Below are 14,292 nucleotides of genomic sequence, written 5' to 3' on the forward strand. Positions count from 1 at the left end.
TAAATGAAATATCAAAAGCATTTTTTTCCAGAGTTACTGATACATACCTCTTCCTCCTATTTTAGGCAGCTCATGGCCGAAGGGGACTTACAGGCCCACAGGTACACTGTCTTTTTTTCTTAACTCCAAATGATAAATATTCTGTGTCCCCTCAAAGAGCTGGAACGAAGACTCTGACACGTCTCTTCCAGGCCCGAAGTTCTTTTCTTTCTTATGATATTGGTTGTGGAATAAAATGTTGGAAAACTTTAAGGCTACAATTTCAAACACTCAAATCTTAAAAGAAAGTGAAAATGTGGGCACTTTATTCAAAACCATAAAAGTTAATGATAAGAGACATTCCTTGGCCCCATTACTGTTAAATTGAACTTTGAATTACACAAACTCTGGTAACTCAGTTGGGGACTTTTCTTTTAGGCTTTGGCTTAATTATCTCTGAAACCTTATTTAGAATTTACATAAACCCATTTTCAACCAAGAGAGTACAATAAAACCTTAATGTAAATGGTATTTTTGAATGCTTTGTTCAGAAGTGGGCTACACCAAATATAATCACATCCCCTTTGTACATGTTGGTGATACATTATACAGGCTTCTTGAACCTACAATATTTATGAGAGAGCAGTTGTGACTTCGAATTTTTCGAAACTGAGGAAACACACATCCTCGTATTGAAAATACAATGATGATAAGTAATAAATCCACTCTGAATCACATCACGATGAACCTCCAGAATGTTAAAGAAAGCATCTCAATCACCTCCGGAAAAGGCAGTTTTACCGGTGAAAGGAATAACAAATTAGATTGTAGCAGACTTCTGTTCACTAATAATACATGCCAGAGACAACAAATTAATATATTGCAGGTGCAGAGGCAAAATAGCTGTTACCCTAGAATTTTGTAGATGGCTATACTATAGGTGAGGAAAACAGACATTTTTAGATCGGTAAAGACTACGACTGTACCATCCACAGACTTTACCCCATCCACACACATGCCAAGGTTAGACTTCAACAACAACAAAGCAGATTCAGAAAAATGGCAAAAAACAAATGAAACGAGACTGGGGAGAGAAGATGTTGAGAAATTTCCTCTTTCTGTTTTCTAGGAAAAGGCATCAGTAAGGGGCATTTAATCACACCCAACTGTATAACAACTGGGACATAAATTTGGGCTATCCCAGTAGTTGCCTAAAATAAACTTTCTTAATCCTTTCTTACTCTTCTTGGAAATCTTATCTGGCAGAGTTCAAGGGCAACATGAAGAGAATACTCAGCTATTGTTCCTTAAGTATTTAAGCTACTCGAATAAAAATAGAATGTTGTAAGATGCCTAGAGATTTTTGAAGAAAATGCAAAGTAAATTGTGAGATTTTTTAGGCCAAATGCCCAAGTTAGAGATAGCATATTACAAGCATTATAGGAAAATAAAGGAGTGTGTGTCCGCGCGCACACGTGTGTGTGTGTGTGTGTGTGTGTGTGTGTGTGTGTAAAGACTGAAAGAGAATACACAACATAATAGCTGTCATTATTTCTACTTAATGAGATTATATAAATGTTTTATTTCCTCCTTTGTATTTTCCTTTATTATTCATCTTTTTGCAAAGATCCTGCACTGCCATGTGGTTGAAAAAGTATTTATAATCTTGCACATAAAGGAGACAAAATTCTCAGGAAACAGTGTTAACAGGTTGATTCTCTCTCACTATAGGGGACAACAGGCACCCCAGGCCCAGATGGACTTGAAGGCTCGCTGGGACTTAAGGGCCCTCAGGTACAATTAAGACTAATCAACACACAATAGGGTGGTGAAGGCCTGGGGGTGGGCTAGAAGGGGTCAGTGGGGAGGGAGGGAAGAGGACATATGTAATACTTTCAACAATAAAGGGTTTTTTTAAATAGAAAAAAAGACTAATCATGATGTGAGAACTTAAAGAATCAGAAGCCTTGATAGAACCCCTCGGCCCATTCATTGCCCTTGAGGAATTATAGTTGTTTAAAGGGTTTTCAGGGCAATAAAGTAGTGGAGCAACACAATCTTGACTTGTACAGTATTTGGTCTCCCTTATCTAAGTTTTGTCCATGGAGAATGAACATCCTGGGCAGCGGTCCCTGAGCGATTCTTATCTGTGGCAGAGCTCAAGGGCAACATGAAGAGAATGCCCCGCTCTTGAGTTCAGGCGAACTAGGGTCTTCTAAAGAGACCTTGAGCCAAGGAAAACATTGAGCCTCAAATTGGGAATTTTGGCCAATTTAGCACAGTAAGCTCTCAGTGTTACATATCTGGATGCTGTGCTGTAGAAGAGTTGGCTCCGCGCTAGGAAACAATTATTCTAAATACAGCTGAGGTCTTCGGCGGGGTGATCTGGAGTGTGGCACTCAGCCTGTGCTTTCTAGCTCGCTTCTCCTGGGAGCTGCCTCCAGCACTTTTTTGCTTTACAAGGAACAAGCCATGGTTGGCTCTGACACTGCTCACATGAGGGAAAAGGAAGCATGTGCCAGAAAGGGCAAGATGTAGCCTGAAATAATGAGAAGGGAAAGGAAGTCCTAGAAAAGGCTGAGATGAAAATAAAAAGACTACGAACGTAAGAATATTCTTTCTTTCTCTTTCTCTCTCTCTCTCTCTCTCTCTCTCTCTCTCTCTCTCTCTCTCTCTTTTAGTCTTGAAATCTTGAGAAATTATTTTGCTGTTTGGCAAATGCAGGACAAGCAAGGGTTCTGCAATTTTTCAAAGTTTTAACCCACATGGTTGTTAAAAAAAAAACACAAAACCTAAAGTGACTATTAGATGTTGGCAGTGCATGGAAGTTGGGCAAAACAAATATCCTTAGATTTATCTCAGAAGAGAAACTTTGCTCACATTTACCAAGATTTCAGAGCAGCAAACAGTTTGCTCCTTGGACCTCTATCTCTTTCGAGCTTGATGGCTTTTCTGTGTCTTACTTGCCAGCCTAGGAAAGTTCCTTTTCCCACCTTCAAATGAGAAAGATTTGCCATTGGGGCTGTGGGGAAGCATTTCAATAGGTTGCCTGGCTTTATTTCATGCTAAACAAGCCATATTACTCTAACATCCCTTCTTCCATTTTATAGATTCTTACTTTTTTTTCATGACATAATTTTAAAATAGATGTGAAAACCAAACACAGCAGGAAGGTTTGTCTGCATAACACATGGAAGCCACAGTTAATAAGCAACATAACATTCCCAAAGTAGAACTATCCAAATTTCATCTCACTGCATGCCGTATCTTGTTTATTATGACCCGTCTTCAGTGTGGTTATTGAATAAAAGTTCCATTTAAATATTTCAGTCTTGGGGCTTATATAATTAAGGATTATTTTTTTCTTTTTAGGATTATTTTCTTATAATATATGCAATTGGAGTATAAAGATGCTTAGGATAATTAGAAAGCAGTGCTGAAAAACTCACCTGTTCAGTATTTCTTCATTTGGACTGCGAATGCCCAACTGTCTGTCAGATTGGACACATGCGCCCCCCGCCACCCCCTACAGAGGGAGAGCGCGACAGATCAAGACAGAACCAAAGACACGCATGGACTTCTCTTTCCAATTTCTTCTGTCCCTGTCACTGACTTAGCATGTCCATTTTAATATTCAAGTCAATATTCAAGTGTTCTCTTTTAGGGAGAAAATAATGCTTTAATTCTCTCTACCTAGGGCCCAAGAGGAGAGGCCGGTGTGGAAGGAGAAAAAGGAGGTCTGGGAAGTAGAGGACCCCAGGTATGTAATGCCAGCAAGTGACCGCCTCTGGCTTTGATCTTGCCTTTAATGTCGATGTCCTTGTGGTTTCTTTCCTGCAGCTGGATCTCTTAATTGCCTGTGAACCAGCAAAAGTGTATTAGGTTTGACCTCATTGCTCAATATGGCCACACCACACCCTGGCCCCTAGCTTGCTATGCAGGCTATCATTCTGTCCAACACAGAGCTGGTTTCTAGCTCTACGCCTTAGCAGCTCAACCATTATTGTGAGGTTAAGAACTCCTCCCTAGGTAAATCAGGTCACCTCACTCCCTTTATCTCAATCCTCAGGAGCTTTCCAGGCGTCCCAAATACAACCTATTCCATTAGTGGTCCTCAGCCTAGCTATGTCCGAGAATCTCCTGGACAGACTGTAAAACTGTCCACCACTTGGGACCCTCCCCATACCACTGACAGCAGAATCTCGAGGTGAGGCCAGGGTCTCAGTAACTTTAATTCTCCCAGGCGATTCTAACATACACGCCAGTGTTGGGAATGACTGTCCCACATCAGCATTCTCAAAGGCTGAAGTATGTAAGAATCACCTGCAGAACTTGTTAAAATGCAGATTCTAATTCAGGAGGTCTGGGGTGGGCTTGAGATTCTGTACTTTCAATAATCCCTCAGGGGAGGTTGCTGGTGCTGGTGCTGGTCCCTGGACCACACATGGAGTAGCTAGGTCCTCCATGCTTTGGCCCTTGCCTACTTGCTATCATAGTATGCACTTGTTTGTTTAGCTGTTTTTGTCCCTCGTCTAGATTGTAAGCTCTGTGACAGCCAGGGCTTTAATCTTGCTTATACTATATTCCAGAGTCCAGAACAACAGTGCTGCTGCACAGTGGAGCTCAATGCATATTTGAATAATGAATCAATTAGTAAATGAATGAATGAGACATAGTTGGGACTTAGACTCTGGGCTAGAAGGAGGATAAAGGGAATCAATCCATTATTTTGTGTCCATTCATTCCACTGGGCAGTGGTCCAACACTGTAAGTGGATGTAGTCATCATCAAAATGTTTAAGAGGCTATTTGCATAAACTTATATCTCATGGCACAATATTTTAAAACATATTAATTACTACTCATGAGGATATTTTCCCCCATTTTTTGATGAATGTGCTCCTTCAAAAAGCATGAAAATTTTAAAATTTTACGGTAGGATTAAAGTGATGAAAAGTAACTATTTTGCCTTCACATCTTTGAATCATTAAAAGCTTGCTGGCACACAAATTGGGATTTAAAAAAAAAAAAGCTAAGGGAAACATATATTGGGTGGTTATCTCATCTGTTTATATAAAATATTGAGATGTAGATGGGTTGAAATTCAAAGAGCTTAGTAATTGCCTTGCCCTAGAATCCAAAATTGTATCCAAGTGGCTGTTACTTTAATAAGTTATTCCATTTTCCCTGTAGTGTACTTCTGGGTGAGTCCCCTTTAATCTTGCCTTGGCACGATTGGTCATAGTCATAAATCATTCAACGTCTTGGCATTGCCAGAGGTAGCAAAAGGCACCACTTGTCCCTGGTCTGGCTCCTCCATTTATCTAGCTGGAAAGCATGGCTTTCTTTCTTTGCTTGCTTTCCTTTAAATACCCTTGTCAACACAGTGAAAGCAGTATTTCCAAGATGTGTAGAATTTTCTATGTTCAGGACATGATGAATGAGATCTCATAATTGTTGTTTCCAAAGGAAACCCACAGAGACAAACACAATCAGGTAGACAAGAGGGTGTTATTCTTCACTGGCTCTAAACCCACTGACACAGGCTTTATATTCCCTTATCACACACAAGGACCAGCCACTCGGGTGGAGTCACATGAGTGTTTTCTAATTGCAGGCTTGAAAGTTGCTCTTAGGGTATACATTTAGAAAAAAAAGGGTGTGATTTCTGTTGACAGTGTTCTGAAGGCTTGTTAATTTATGGAGTGTGGGAGCATTTTGCATAAATCAAACATGTGCTAACCCAGCCAAGTATATGGCTATGATATAAAAGAAATACAGTCCATGGCACAATGAAAAAGAAGAAAGAACTTTGAAAGTCATGGCATATCTCATCATTGATATTTCTATCTCTCTCTCTCTCTCCCTCTCAACTTCCTCTCTGAAATTGATAAAAATATATTTTAAAAAGAAAAGAAAATCATGGCATATCCATTTGTGCCTTCCTTTGTTCCTTTCTTGTTTGGTTTACCTAAAGGTCCTACAATCACATAACCATGGGCTAGAAAAGGAATGGGAAATCAGACACAAAATACCAATTCCTATAGGAGCTGCAATTAGTATTCTTTAAAGATGTAGGGTTTTTAGTGAAATAATGACAGTATCATATGCAATATCAAGGAAGGTTGAAATTATTCAGTGCGAATTTGGGATACAAAGTAGAAGTTCATCTTTACAAAGCGTAGCATAGTGGCCAAGGGCATAGCGTCTGAAGCCAGGCTTCCTGGGTGTGACCTCCAGACTTGTGCCTTCATAACTGTGGGGCCTTTAGTAATTTATTTAACCTCTCTGTGCCTCAATTTTCTCTGCTATAAAGTAAGAATAGTACTCATCGGATTGTTGTAAAAATGAAATGGTTTAATATGTAGGTGCTTAGAAGAGTGCCTGCAATATGGTAAGAAAAGTATATATGTTTATTACTGTTATATTGCATCAGTGTTACCTAATTTAACAGAGCCAGTTTATACCCAAAGCATGCTTATAGCCAATCCAAGGAAAGCCAAAATAATAACATATAACAATATGTAATCTGTATTGCAATCATCGCATTTCATCATTCTTCATAGTCTAGGTTAGGTGATCCATCAATCATTTCTTTTACTCATTTACAAACATTTACTGAGTGTTTCCCATTGTCAGGCCCTGTAGTAGGATAAAAGGATGAGTCAGACACGGTCCCAACCCCCCAGTGCTCTCAGGCTCATAAAGGAGACTCAGGCAAACAGATAATTGAGATGTGATATCCTAAATGTTAAAATAGAAATATACCCTTGCCTACTTGCTATCATTTTCCTGCATAGACCATTACTTAACTCTCTTGTGATATTTGTGAGTTTTGTGTATGTGTGTATGTTTTTATCACAGAAGAGTTATTTTTGGAAGTTCTTAATGACTGAAATAAGTGTGTCTGATTATTAAGATGATTGGTGTTTTTTTACCAGCATTTGTTACAGTAATCCAAAAATAACTATTCTAACCACTTTAAGTTACATAGGATGCTTATTTTTGAAATAATAAAGGTTCTAGTCAGAAGAAAATAGAATTATGCCCAACGTAGTGGGAGAAGGATGGAGTTAAAGGACAAGAAGAATGATTTAGCTTTTGCAAGATAAGGAGGTGTTTTCCAGGTGACCACAGGAAAAGGGCAGGCATCCAAGGAAAAGAACCAGATTATATAGAAAAGGATATTAAGGTGAATTTGAAGAACCACACGGGGTTCAATGTAGAGGGAATGTGGGATAGACTGGCACTGTCAAGATCAATATCTACTCAGGTGTCTTGGTGGTTTGTTCTTGCATTAGCCCTCCCCTCGCTGACCTTCTGATTTGTAAAAAATATATATATTTTTATTGATTTCAGAGAGGAAGGGAATGGGAGAGGGAGAGAGAGAGAGAAAACATCAATGATGAGAGGGAATCATTGATTGGCTGCCTCTTGCATGCTCCACACTGGGGATCTAGCCCCAACCCGGGCATGTGCCCTGACTGGGAATCGAACTGTGACCTTCTGGTTCATAGGTCGTTGCTCAACCACTAAACCACGCTGGCCAGGCTGACCTCTTGATTTTTTCTCTCAGACTTACAGAAGCTGAGCATTTAATCTCGTTGGGTTGTTTCCCAGCCTGATATTTGCTGGTTGTGAGCGTAGGCATGTGAGTGTGCCCCCATGAGTATAGTAACAAACAGAATTCATTTTAAAGTTGAGAAGAACCTGCACCTTTTATCCCATCCAAAATCAAGGTGTCCTTGTCAGTGCCCCAGCCATGAATCCCAAACTCGAGTGCAATGCCCTCTGATAAGATGCTAAGGACAATTTTAAAAAACATTTAAATTCTAAAATTCTTCTATCCTCACTTAACACTAAAGCAGTTGCATTTGCCAAGGACTGCAACATGAACAAAAGTCACCTTATTGGAGGTTAGATCTGGCCCCAGACTCCTGCACCAGGTTTGGAGATTCACATTTTTGAAACTCCAGTCTTAAAGGCTGCACAGATGGTAAGAATTTGGGAATCCCACCCAAGACACGGACCTCAAAACAGAAAACAGAGTGGCTGGGAGTTCCACTTTAGAGTCAGAATCAGCCCTAAGCTTCTATTCTAATTCACAGCTACTCTTGATCTCAGATCAATGCAACTTTTTGACTCCTTGATATCTGGGGGGTGGCAGGGAATTTTTCTCCTTTCCTTTAGAAACATGGCCCCTTATATAACCAGCAGTATTTGAGAAGGTGATTTATCTTGGTAACAATTCACTGAAGCTTGAGCCCATTCACACAGTTGCAATCCCTACTTTGGTACTTTGCATGGTCCTGCACAGGAAATAGAATTAGGTTTTCCAATGTTCTAATGAAAAGGCTCTTTCTGCATCCATCCATCCATCCATCCATCCATCCATCCATCCATCCATCCATCCATCCAAGAAATCTTTTATTTTGGCAGGCTTTCAAACAGAATAATCTCTCATTGTGCTTGTGTGTGCTTGAGGTGACTACACAAGAAGTAATCTCCCAGAAATATTCTTCATCTCACAGAGCCCATTATGCCTGAAGGAAGCACAGAAAATGGGCTCCTACACAAGACTTCCAGTTTATCCCTTATTGTCAAGAACACTTAAAATCCTTCTACTTCTTCCTTCTGTTGATATACATGAAAATTCCCTATGGAAAACCAACAAAGTAAACACATGATTTTCTCTCTCCTGAGAACCGTTCCTAGATAGGCAGTTGAATAAGTAAATGAAAAGATGGGTGAAGTGATGGGTTCTATACAAAGTTCTAGAGATAGGAAGTCAATAGGACATGCCCCTTCCTTTAAGGAGTGTGCAGGCTTTTATCTAGTGGATGAGAGAGAGAAATAAGTGAACAGTTGCATACAGAATAGAGGAATCTGTGGGACAGTTGTGAGATCCAATACAAGTACAGTGTTCTGCTATTCTTCTCGAGACAGTGATGCTAAAAATAAGATTTTCAGGAAAGGGAGATTATTTTTCTCCCTAGATCAGGGGTGGGGAACATCTGGCCCAAGGGACATATAAGGCCTGTGAAATCATTTGGCCTGGCCCTGCCAAGGCAACCACAGGTGGGACTCAAAATTTAATAAATCTAGGAGCTTTTTTCATAGCAACATAAATTTATATTAAGTGAATTATAATAAGCGAATGATGTTATAAATATCCACATGGCCCTTGGCAGCAAAAAGGTTCCCCACCCCTACCCTAGATTTAAAAAAAAAATGGACCAAAGCTAAGGGAACAACTTGCACAAGTGTGGAGATGTAAGACACAAAAAGTATTTGATGACTTCAGATGGTTTAATGAGCATGAACATAGAATGATTGAAGTAGTCACAGATGACTACAGAGGCATGCAATACCAACAGTTTCAGGGATTTTTACATATTAATACAGTACTAACACTTTATTCTGAAAGTTACTCAGAATTCAGAATTTCAGACAAAGTGACAGCAGCAGCCTGACATTTTAAATCAAAAGGAGAAAGGAGTGGGGAATGAAATAGAGAGAAGCCAGGCCATAGGAAGCCAGGAATTCGGCAGAAAACAAGAATGGCCAGAAGGCAGGTGATGGCAATGGGAATGGAAGAGAGGGGCATACAGAGAAGGGATGCAATCTGTATGAACTGTAGTAATAGCTGCTTGGTTTTGAGAGATGAGCTAGAGGGAGGGGTCTGGGTGATTTTTAGGTTTCTGGCTTGGGTTTCAGGGAGAGTAAAAATGGCACCATTTCTTAATGAACAAAATATGAAACTAAGCAGGACTTATGGTAAATATGATTATGTTGGTAATCAATTCCTGTGGGATAGCCCGTAGGCATTTTAATGTATGAGTCTGGTGTTCAGTTGAGTAGGTTTGGACTGGAGATGTATATATGGAGGCGTCATTTTGTAGAAGTGGTATGTGAATCCATGGGGCTGTCACTCAGGAAGAAGGGATAAAGTGAGAAAATAAGGTCAGAGGATGGGGCCCATGGAGATTTAAGAAGCAAACAGAAGAAGGGGTGCCTTCAAAGTTTCCTGAGAAGAGACGAGAGAGAGGCCAGGAAGATCGTGGTAACTGGATGGCACAGAGTTAATGGAAAGTTTCAAAGAATGCAGCATCAAACTCAAATAAGGTAAGAACAAAAAAGTCAACTGGATTGAACGTGAAGGTCATGGGAGCTAGTTCCATGCAGCAGTGCACCTGGAAGAAGGAAAAAGGTTGAGAGCTATGAAGAGTGACAAAATGAGACTCTTTTCAGACAAAGAAGGGAGAAGGAAAGATGGAGAGCTGTGGGAATATCACATTATCTTTCTTAGTAACGAGTTCATTGTTCAACAATCTTCCCTATTAGGAAAATTGTTTGATGTCCAACTTATTACAGTTTAGTTTTTTTAAGATGAAAAGATTAATGTCATTTTTTTCTTCTGAACAAAATTAATTTGCCAAGTATAATGCTGATTACACAGATTTTGTTTATTTTAAATTATAGTAACCATGGTAAAAAAAATAATTGTGAAAGTGATTTCAATTCACTGGGATTGTTTAAAAGTACCTTTAAACAGTTTAACCAAGTGAGATTTCTGTTGCCATATGTTTTGAAAACCCAAAGGAAAAATCTGATCAACAGTGTCAATAACATACGAAGACGTTTGGGCTGTCTCTGAATTGGGATTTTTAAATGTTCACCTCTAAAGCTATTCCAATAAAACATTCTTTTAGAATGTTGGAGAGACTTCTATTATATCAAATAGATTTTCCATATAGATGTGTGGTATGTTTATCCATCAGTTTAAGTTTTGTTATATTCGTCAGTAAGACCTTAAAGCTTTCTTTATGTAGTTCTTTTTATATTTCTTGTTAAGTTTATTCTAAGAATTTTACAATATTTTTCCCATTGGTAAGTGGAAATTCATTTACTTTTCTAACTTATTGCTAGGAAAGAGAAAAGTATTTCATTATATTATACCACTTGAACATGTCTTACAACTGCAAATTTTTTAAGTCAAGTTTCTTGAATTTTCTATTGTACAAATAATAATATTTGCCAGTAAAGATGTTTACCTTACAACACACACACATTGCTTCTTGGCCTTTTGATCAAGGGTAGAGATCTATTCTTATAAGTTTACAACACACACACACTTAACATGCTTTCTACCAAAGCAAGGGACTAGGAAGACTATAGTTCAAGGCAAATGTCATTTTGAATGCCCACTTTAAATGGTTGACATTTTAGCAACATCTGCTTAAAATCTAAAATCTCTTTGGAAGGAAGCTCAGTCATTTAGGCAACATCTGGCAAGAATTACTTTGTTAATTTCCCTTTATTTACCAGTCTTTACTTGACAGCTATGACACTTTTTTTTTTCCAAAGCAGGAATCAATAAAGCCACAAGTCTTTTTGAATCTGTGGTTCATTTTCCTCCTAGCAGAGACACAAACGGTTAAAAGGAAATTTGCTTTATGTTCTGCTATATTTGCAATTCTTATTTTGTTTCAGGGGCCTCCAGGACCAGGAGGAAAGGCAGGGAGTCGAGGCCATTTGGGAAGCCAAGGAAACAAAGTAGGTCACATACTTTATACCCACCAAAGTTAAGGTTTTCTCCTCAAGGGAAATGTGTCTGATTGTATTAGCCAGAGCCCTTTCAACAGAAAGGAGAACAGATCCCATTGCCCCTACACCCTGGCTTGATTCTTAGAGAGCCAGCAATGTCTAAGGATGTGGGTGTGGACCAGAATGATGTCAGGGATTCCAGCGCAGCATAATCTCAACAGGGGCTCCTCCCAATCTGAGCTGAGGGACCTCAGGGAAGGGGGCCTCTTCTGGGGGCATGCTTTCCTTTCTCCTTCTTTCCTCCCTCCCTCCTTCCCTTTTATTCCTCCCTTCTTCTCTTCTCCATTCATACACACTATTCTTTCTTCCATTATTTTTTCCTCCATTCAAACCAACCTTTGCTGAACACCTTTTAAGACAAAGGCACTGACTGGACTGGCATGCAGCGGGACTAGAAAATCAGCTCCAGGAGAGCAGAGATCTTGGTCTGTTTTGCTTACTGATGCATTCCTAGTGCTTAGAACAGTAACTGGCACATAATAAGTGCTTAGTAAATATTGGATTCCTGGGAGAGTTTGTGTGTTGTACAATGATAAATATGATATGGAATCAACCCCACAGAATTTAGAATATTTTCAGGACAATAATCTCTGTCATCAAGCAGTCAGGAATGTGGGACAGAAATAGTGCTCATGGAAGTATTTTTGAACTGGGGAAAGAGGCTTCATAGTGGCTACAGACTTTGAATGGACCGTAGAAGATAAGAAGGACTTTGGCAAGCAGAGATGGGCATTGGAAATTTCAGGTAAAAGAAATAGGGCAAACCCTAGCCGGTTTGGTTCAGTGGATGGAGCGTTGGCCTACAGACCAAAGGGTCCTGGATTCGATTCTGGTCAAGGGCATGTACTTTGGTTGTCGGCTCCTCCCTGGTCTGGGCCCTGGTTGGTGCTTGTGCAGGAGGCAACCAGTCAACATGTTTCTCTGTCTTTCCCTCTCTCTTCTACTCTCTCTAAAAATCAATGGAAAAATATCCTCGAGTGAGGATAAAAAAAAAAATAACAAAAAAGGATACCATTATCATAAAAAAAAGAAATAAAACTAAGGAAAGCAAAGGGTTGGAAAATCCTGGGAATGGGTAGTTGGGGAATGAACAATGATCCTGTCTGATGAGCACATAAAGAATAAGAATGTCCGTGGTTACTGACTTTATTACCTAGTGGGTACAGTGCTATTTACAATTTTTGAATGGAGTGTATGGACACAGCCAGTCTTGGAAGATTTGAATAGGCAACACAGTGTAGAAATCTTTTGAAGGCTGCGAGATTGGAAGCTAGGAGACGAGTTGGTATGTTCACAGTTTTCAAGATAAGCAATGATTGTGTGATTTAGCAGGGTGAGGACAGGAGCTGCTCATGATGGTTTTGTGGGACTCTTCCAGTCGGAAACTGAATCAGAGGGAAGAGGGCGAGATGATTCATGGGCTTCCAACATGCGTGGCAACACATCACAGAAGGAAAGGGTTCAGGGCTAATTGGAGATGATTTCAGAGTCATTTGGACTCTTGGGAATATCTATTTGTAAGAAGGGGAAGAGAAGACAGACAATGACTTACTAGAAAGGATAGGAAAGAGACAGAAAAGCACACTGGATGCTGTGAAGCTGTGTTCAAGAGCGAGAGGTCAAGGGTATCAGCGGGTGCACATTTTGAGAGCCACTGTCCAGAAGGAAGGCCCTCAGGGCAGGTGATATGCTTCCCTTTCATGGGACCCTCTTCTGTTTCACCACAGAGCTCAGCGCTGGTGAACATTTGTCCATTTGCACTTCTCACACTTATTGTGTTGCCTTTCTGTCCTTACAAATGCGTTAACCACTCCCACTCAGTGTGGGCTACACCACTTCCACACTTTCTTCCAAAGACTACACTGTGCAAAGGGCAGGGGTGGGGGGAAACTAGGCAATGAACTTGACCCACACTACCTCAGTCAGGTGATTAAGGTTAACATCAGTAGTGATAGCCACGTTGACAAGGACACACTCTTGAGATGATGTGATGAGAATGGCCCTTTACCTCTGTGGTCTTTATCCCCAAAACCCATAAAATTCACCATAATCATGAGAAGAAAACATTAGAGAAACCCAAGTGGAAGGACATTCTACAAAATACCTGACCAGTATTCCTCAAAACTGTCAAGGTCATCAAGAACAAAACTGTCAAGGTCATCAACATCACTGTTGATACACTCACAGTCTAGAGGAGTCTAAGGGACATGGCATGAGATCCTGAACAACAACAAAAAAGGATATTTGATAAAAATTAAGGAAAGCTGAATAAAGTATGGGCTTTTGTTGATAATAATGAATCAATATTCATTTATTGTGAGACATGTACCTTACTGCTATAACTAATGTAATGGTCAGTGGGAGCATATAGGAACTCTAGGTACTGTCTTCATGTTTCTGTAAATCTAAAATCTAGAACTTTGAAAGTTTTGTTGTTGCTGTTTTCCAGAAAAGGAATTAACCTTCTTTTGTAACCTGTCTCAACTTTCCCAAGTAGCTGAAATTTCCTCAACATAACACTGAGATTGATTCAGAAGTCAGAAACAATTGCGAGGGACGCTGTGCTACTTTGGCTATATTGATTGACACATCAAACCTTCAAACTAGATTAATACGTCTGTCATCTTTGCAGCAGCCAGATGATTTGCATGGATCATCATGGATCGCAGTTTTGTTACTTTTCTTAAATAGTGCAGAGCTTCCTCCT

The 14,292-nt window shown here is 39.8% G+C and overlaps 1 protein-coding gene across 1 annotated transcript in view; it reads left to right on the forward strand.

The window, feature by feature from the left end:
* Nucleotides 1-14,292, forward strand: part of COL6A6 (collagen type VI alpha 6 chain) — a 97,614-nt gene that overhangs the window by 46,776 nt on the left and 36,546 nt on the right. The window contains exons 20-23 of the mRNA XM_008153248.3: nucleotides 66-101; nucleotides 1,711-1,773; nucleotides 3,677-3,739; nucleotides 11,472-11,534. Of these exons, the coding sequence (XP_008151470.2) occupies nucleotides 66-101; nucleotides 1,711-1,773; nucleotides 3,677-3,739; nucleotides 11,472-11,534 (225 nt within the window). The remainder of the gene's footprint in view (nucleotides 1-65; nucleotides 102-1,710; nucleotides 1,774-3,676; nucleotides 3,740-11,471; nucleotides 11,535-14,292) is intronic.

Source organism: Eptesicus fuscus, chromosome 18 (assembly GCF_027574615.1).
Source record: "Eptesicus fuscus isolate TK198812 chromosome 18, DD_ASM_mEF_20220401, whole genome shotgun sequence".
Classification (NCBI taxonomy): domain Eukaryota; kingdom Metazoa; phylum Chordata; class Mammalia; order Chiroptera; family Vespertilionidae; genus Eptesicus; species Eptesicus fuscus.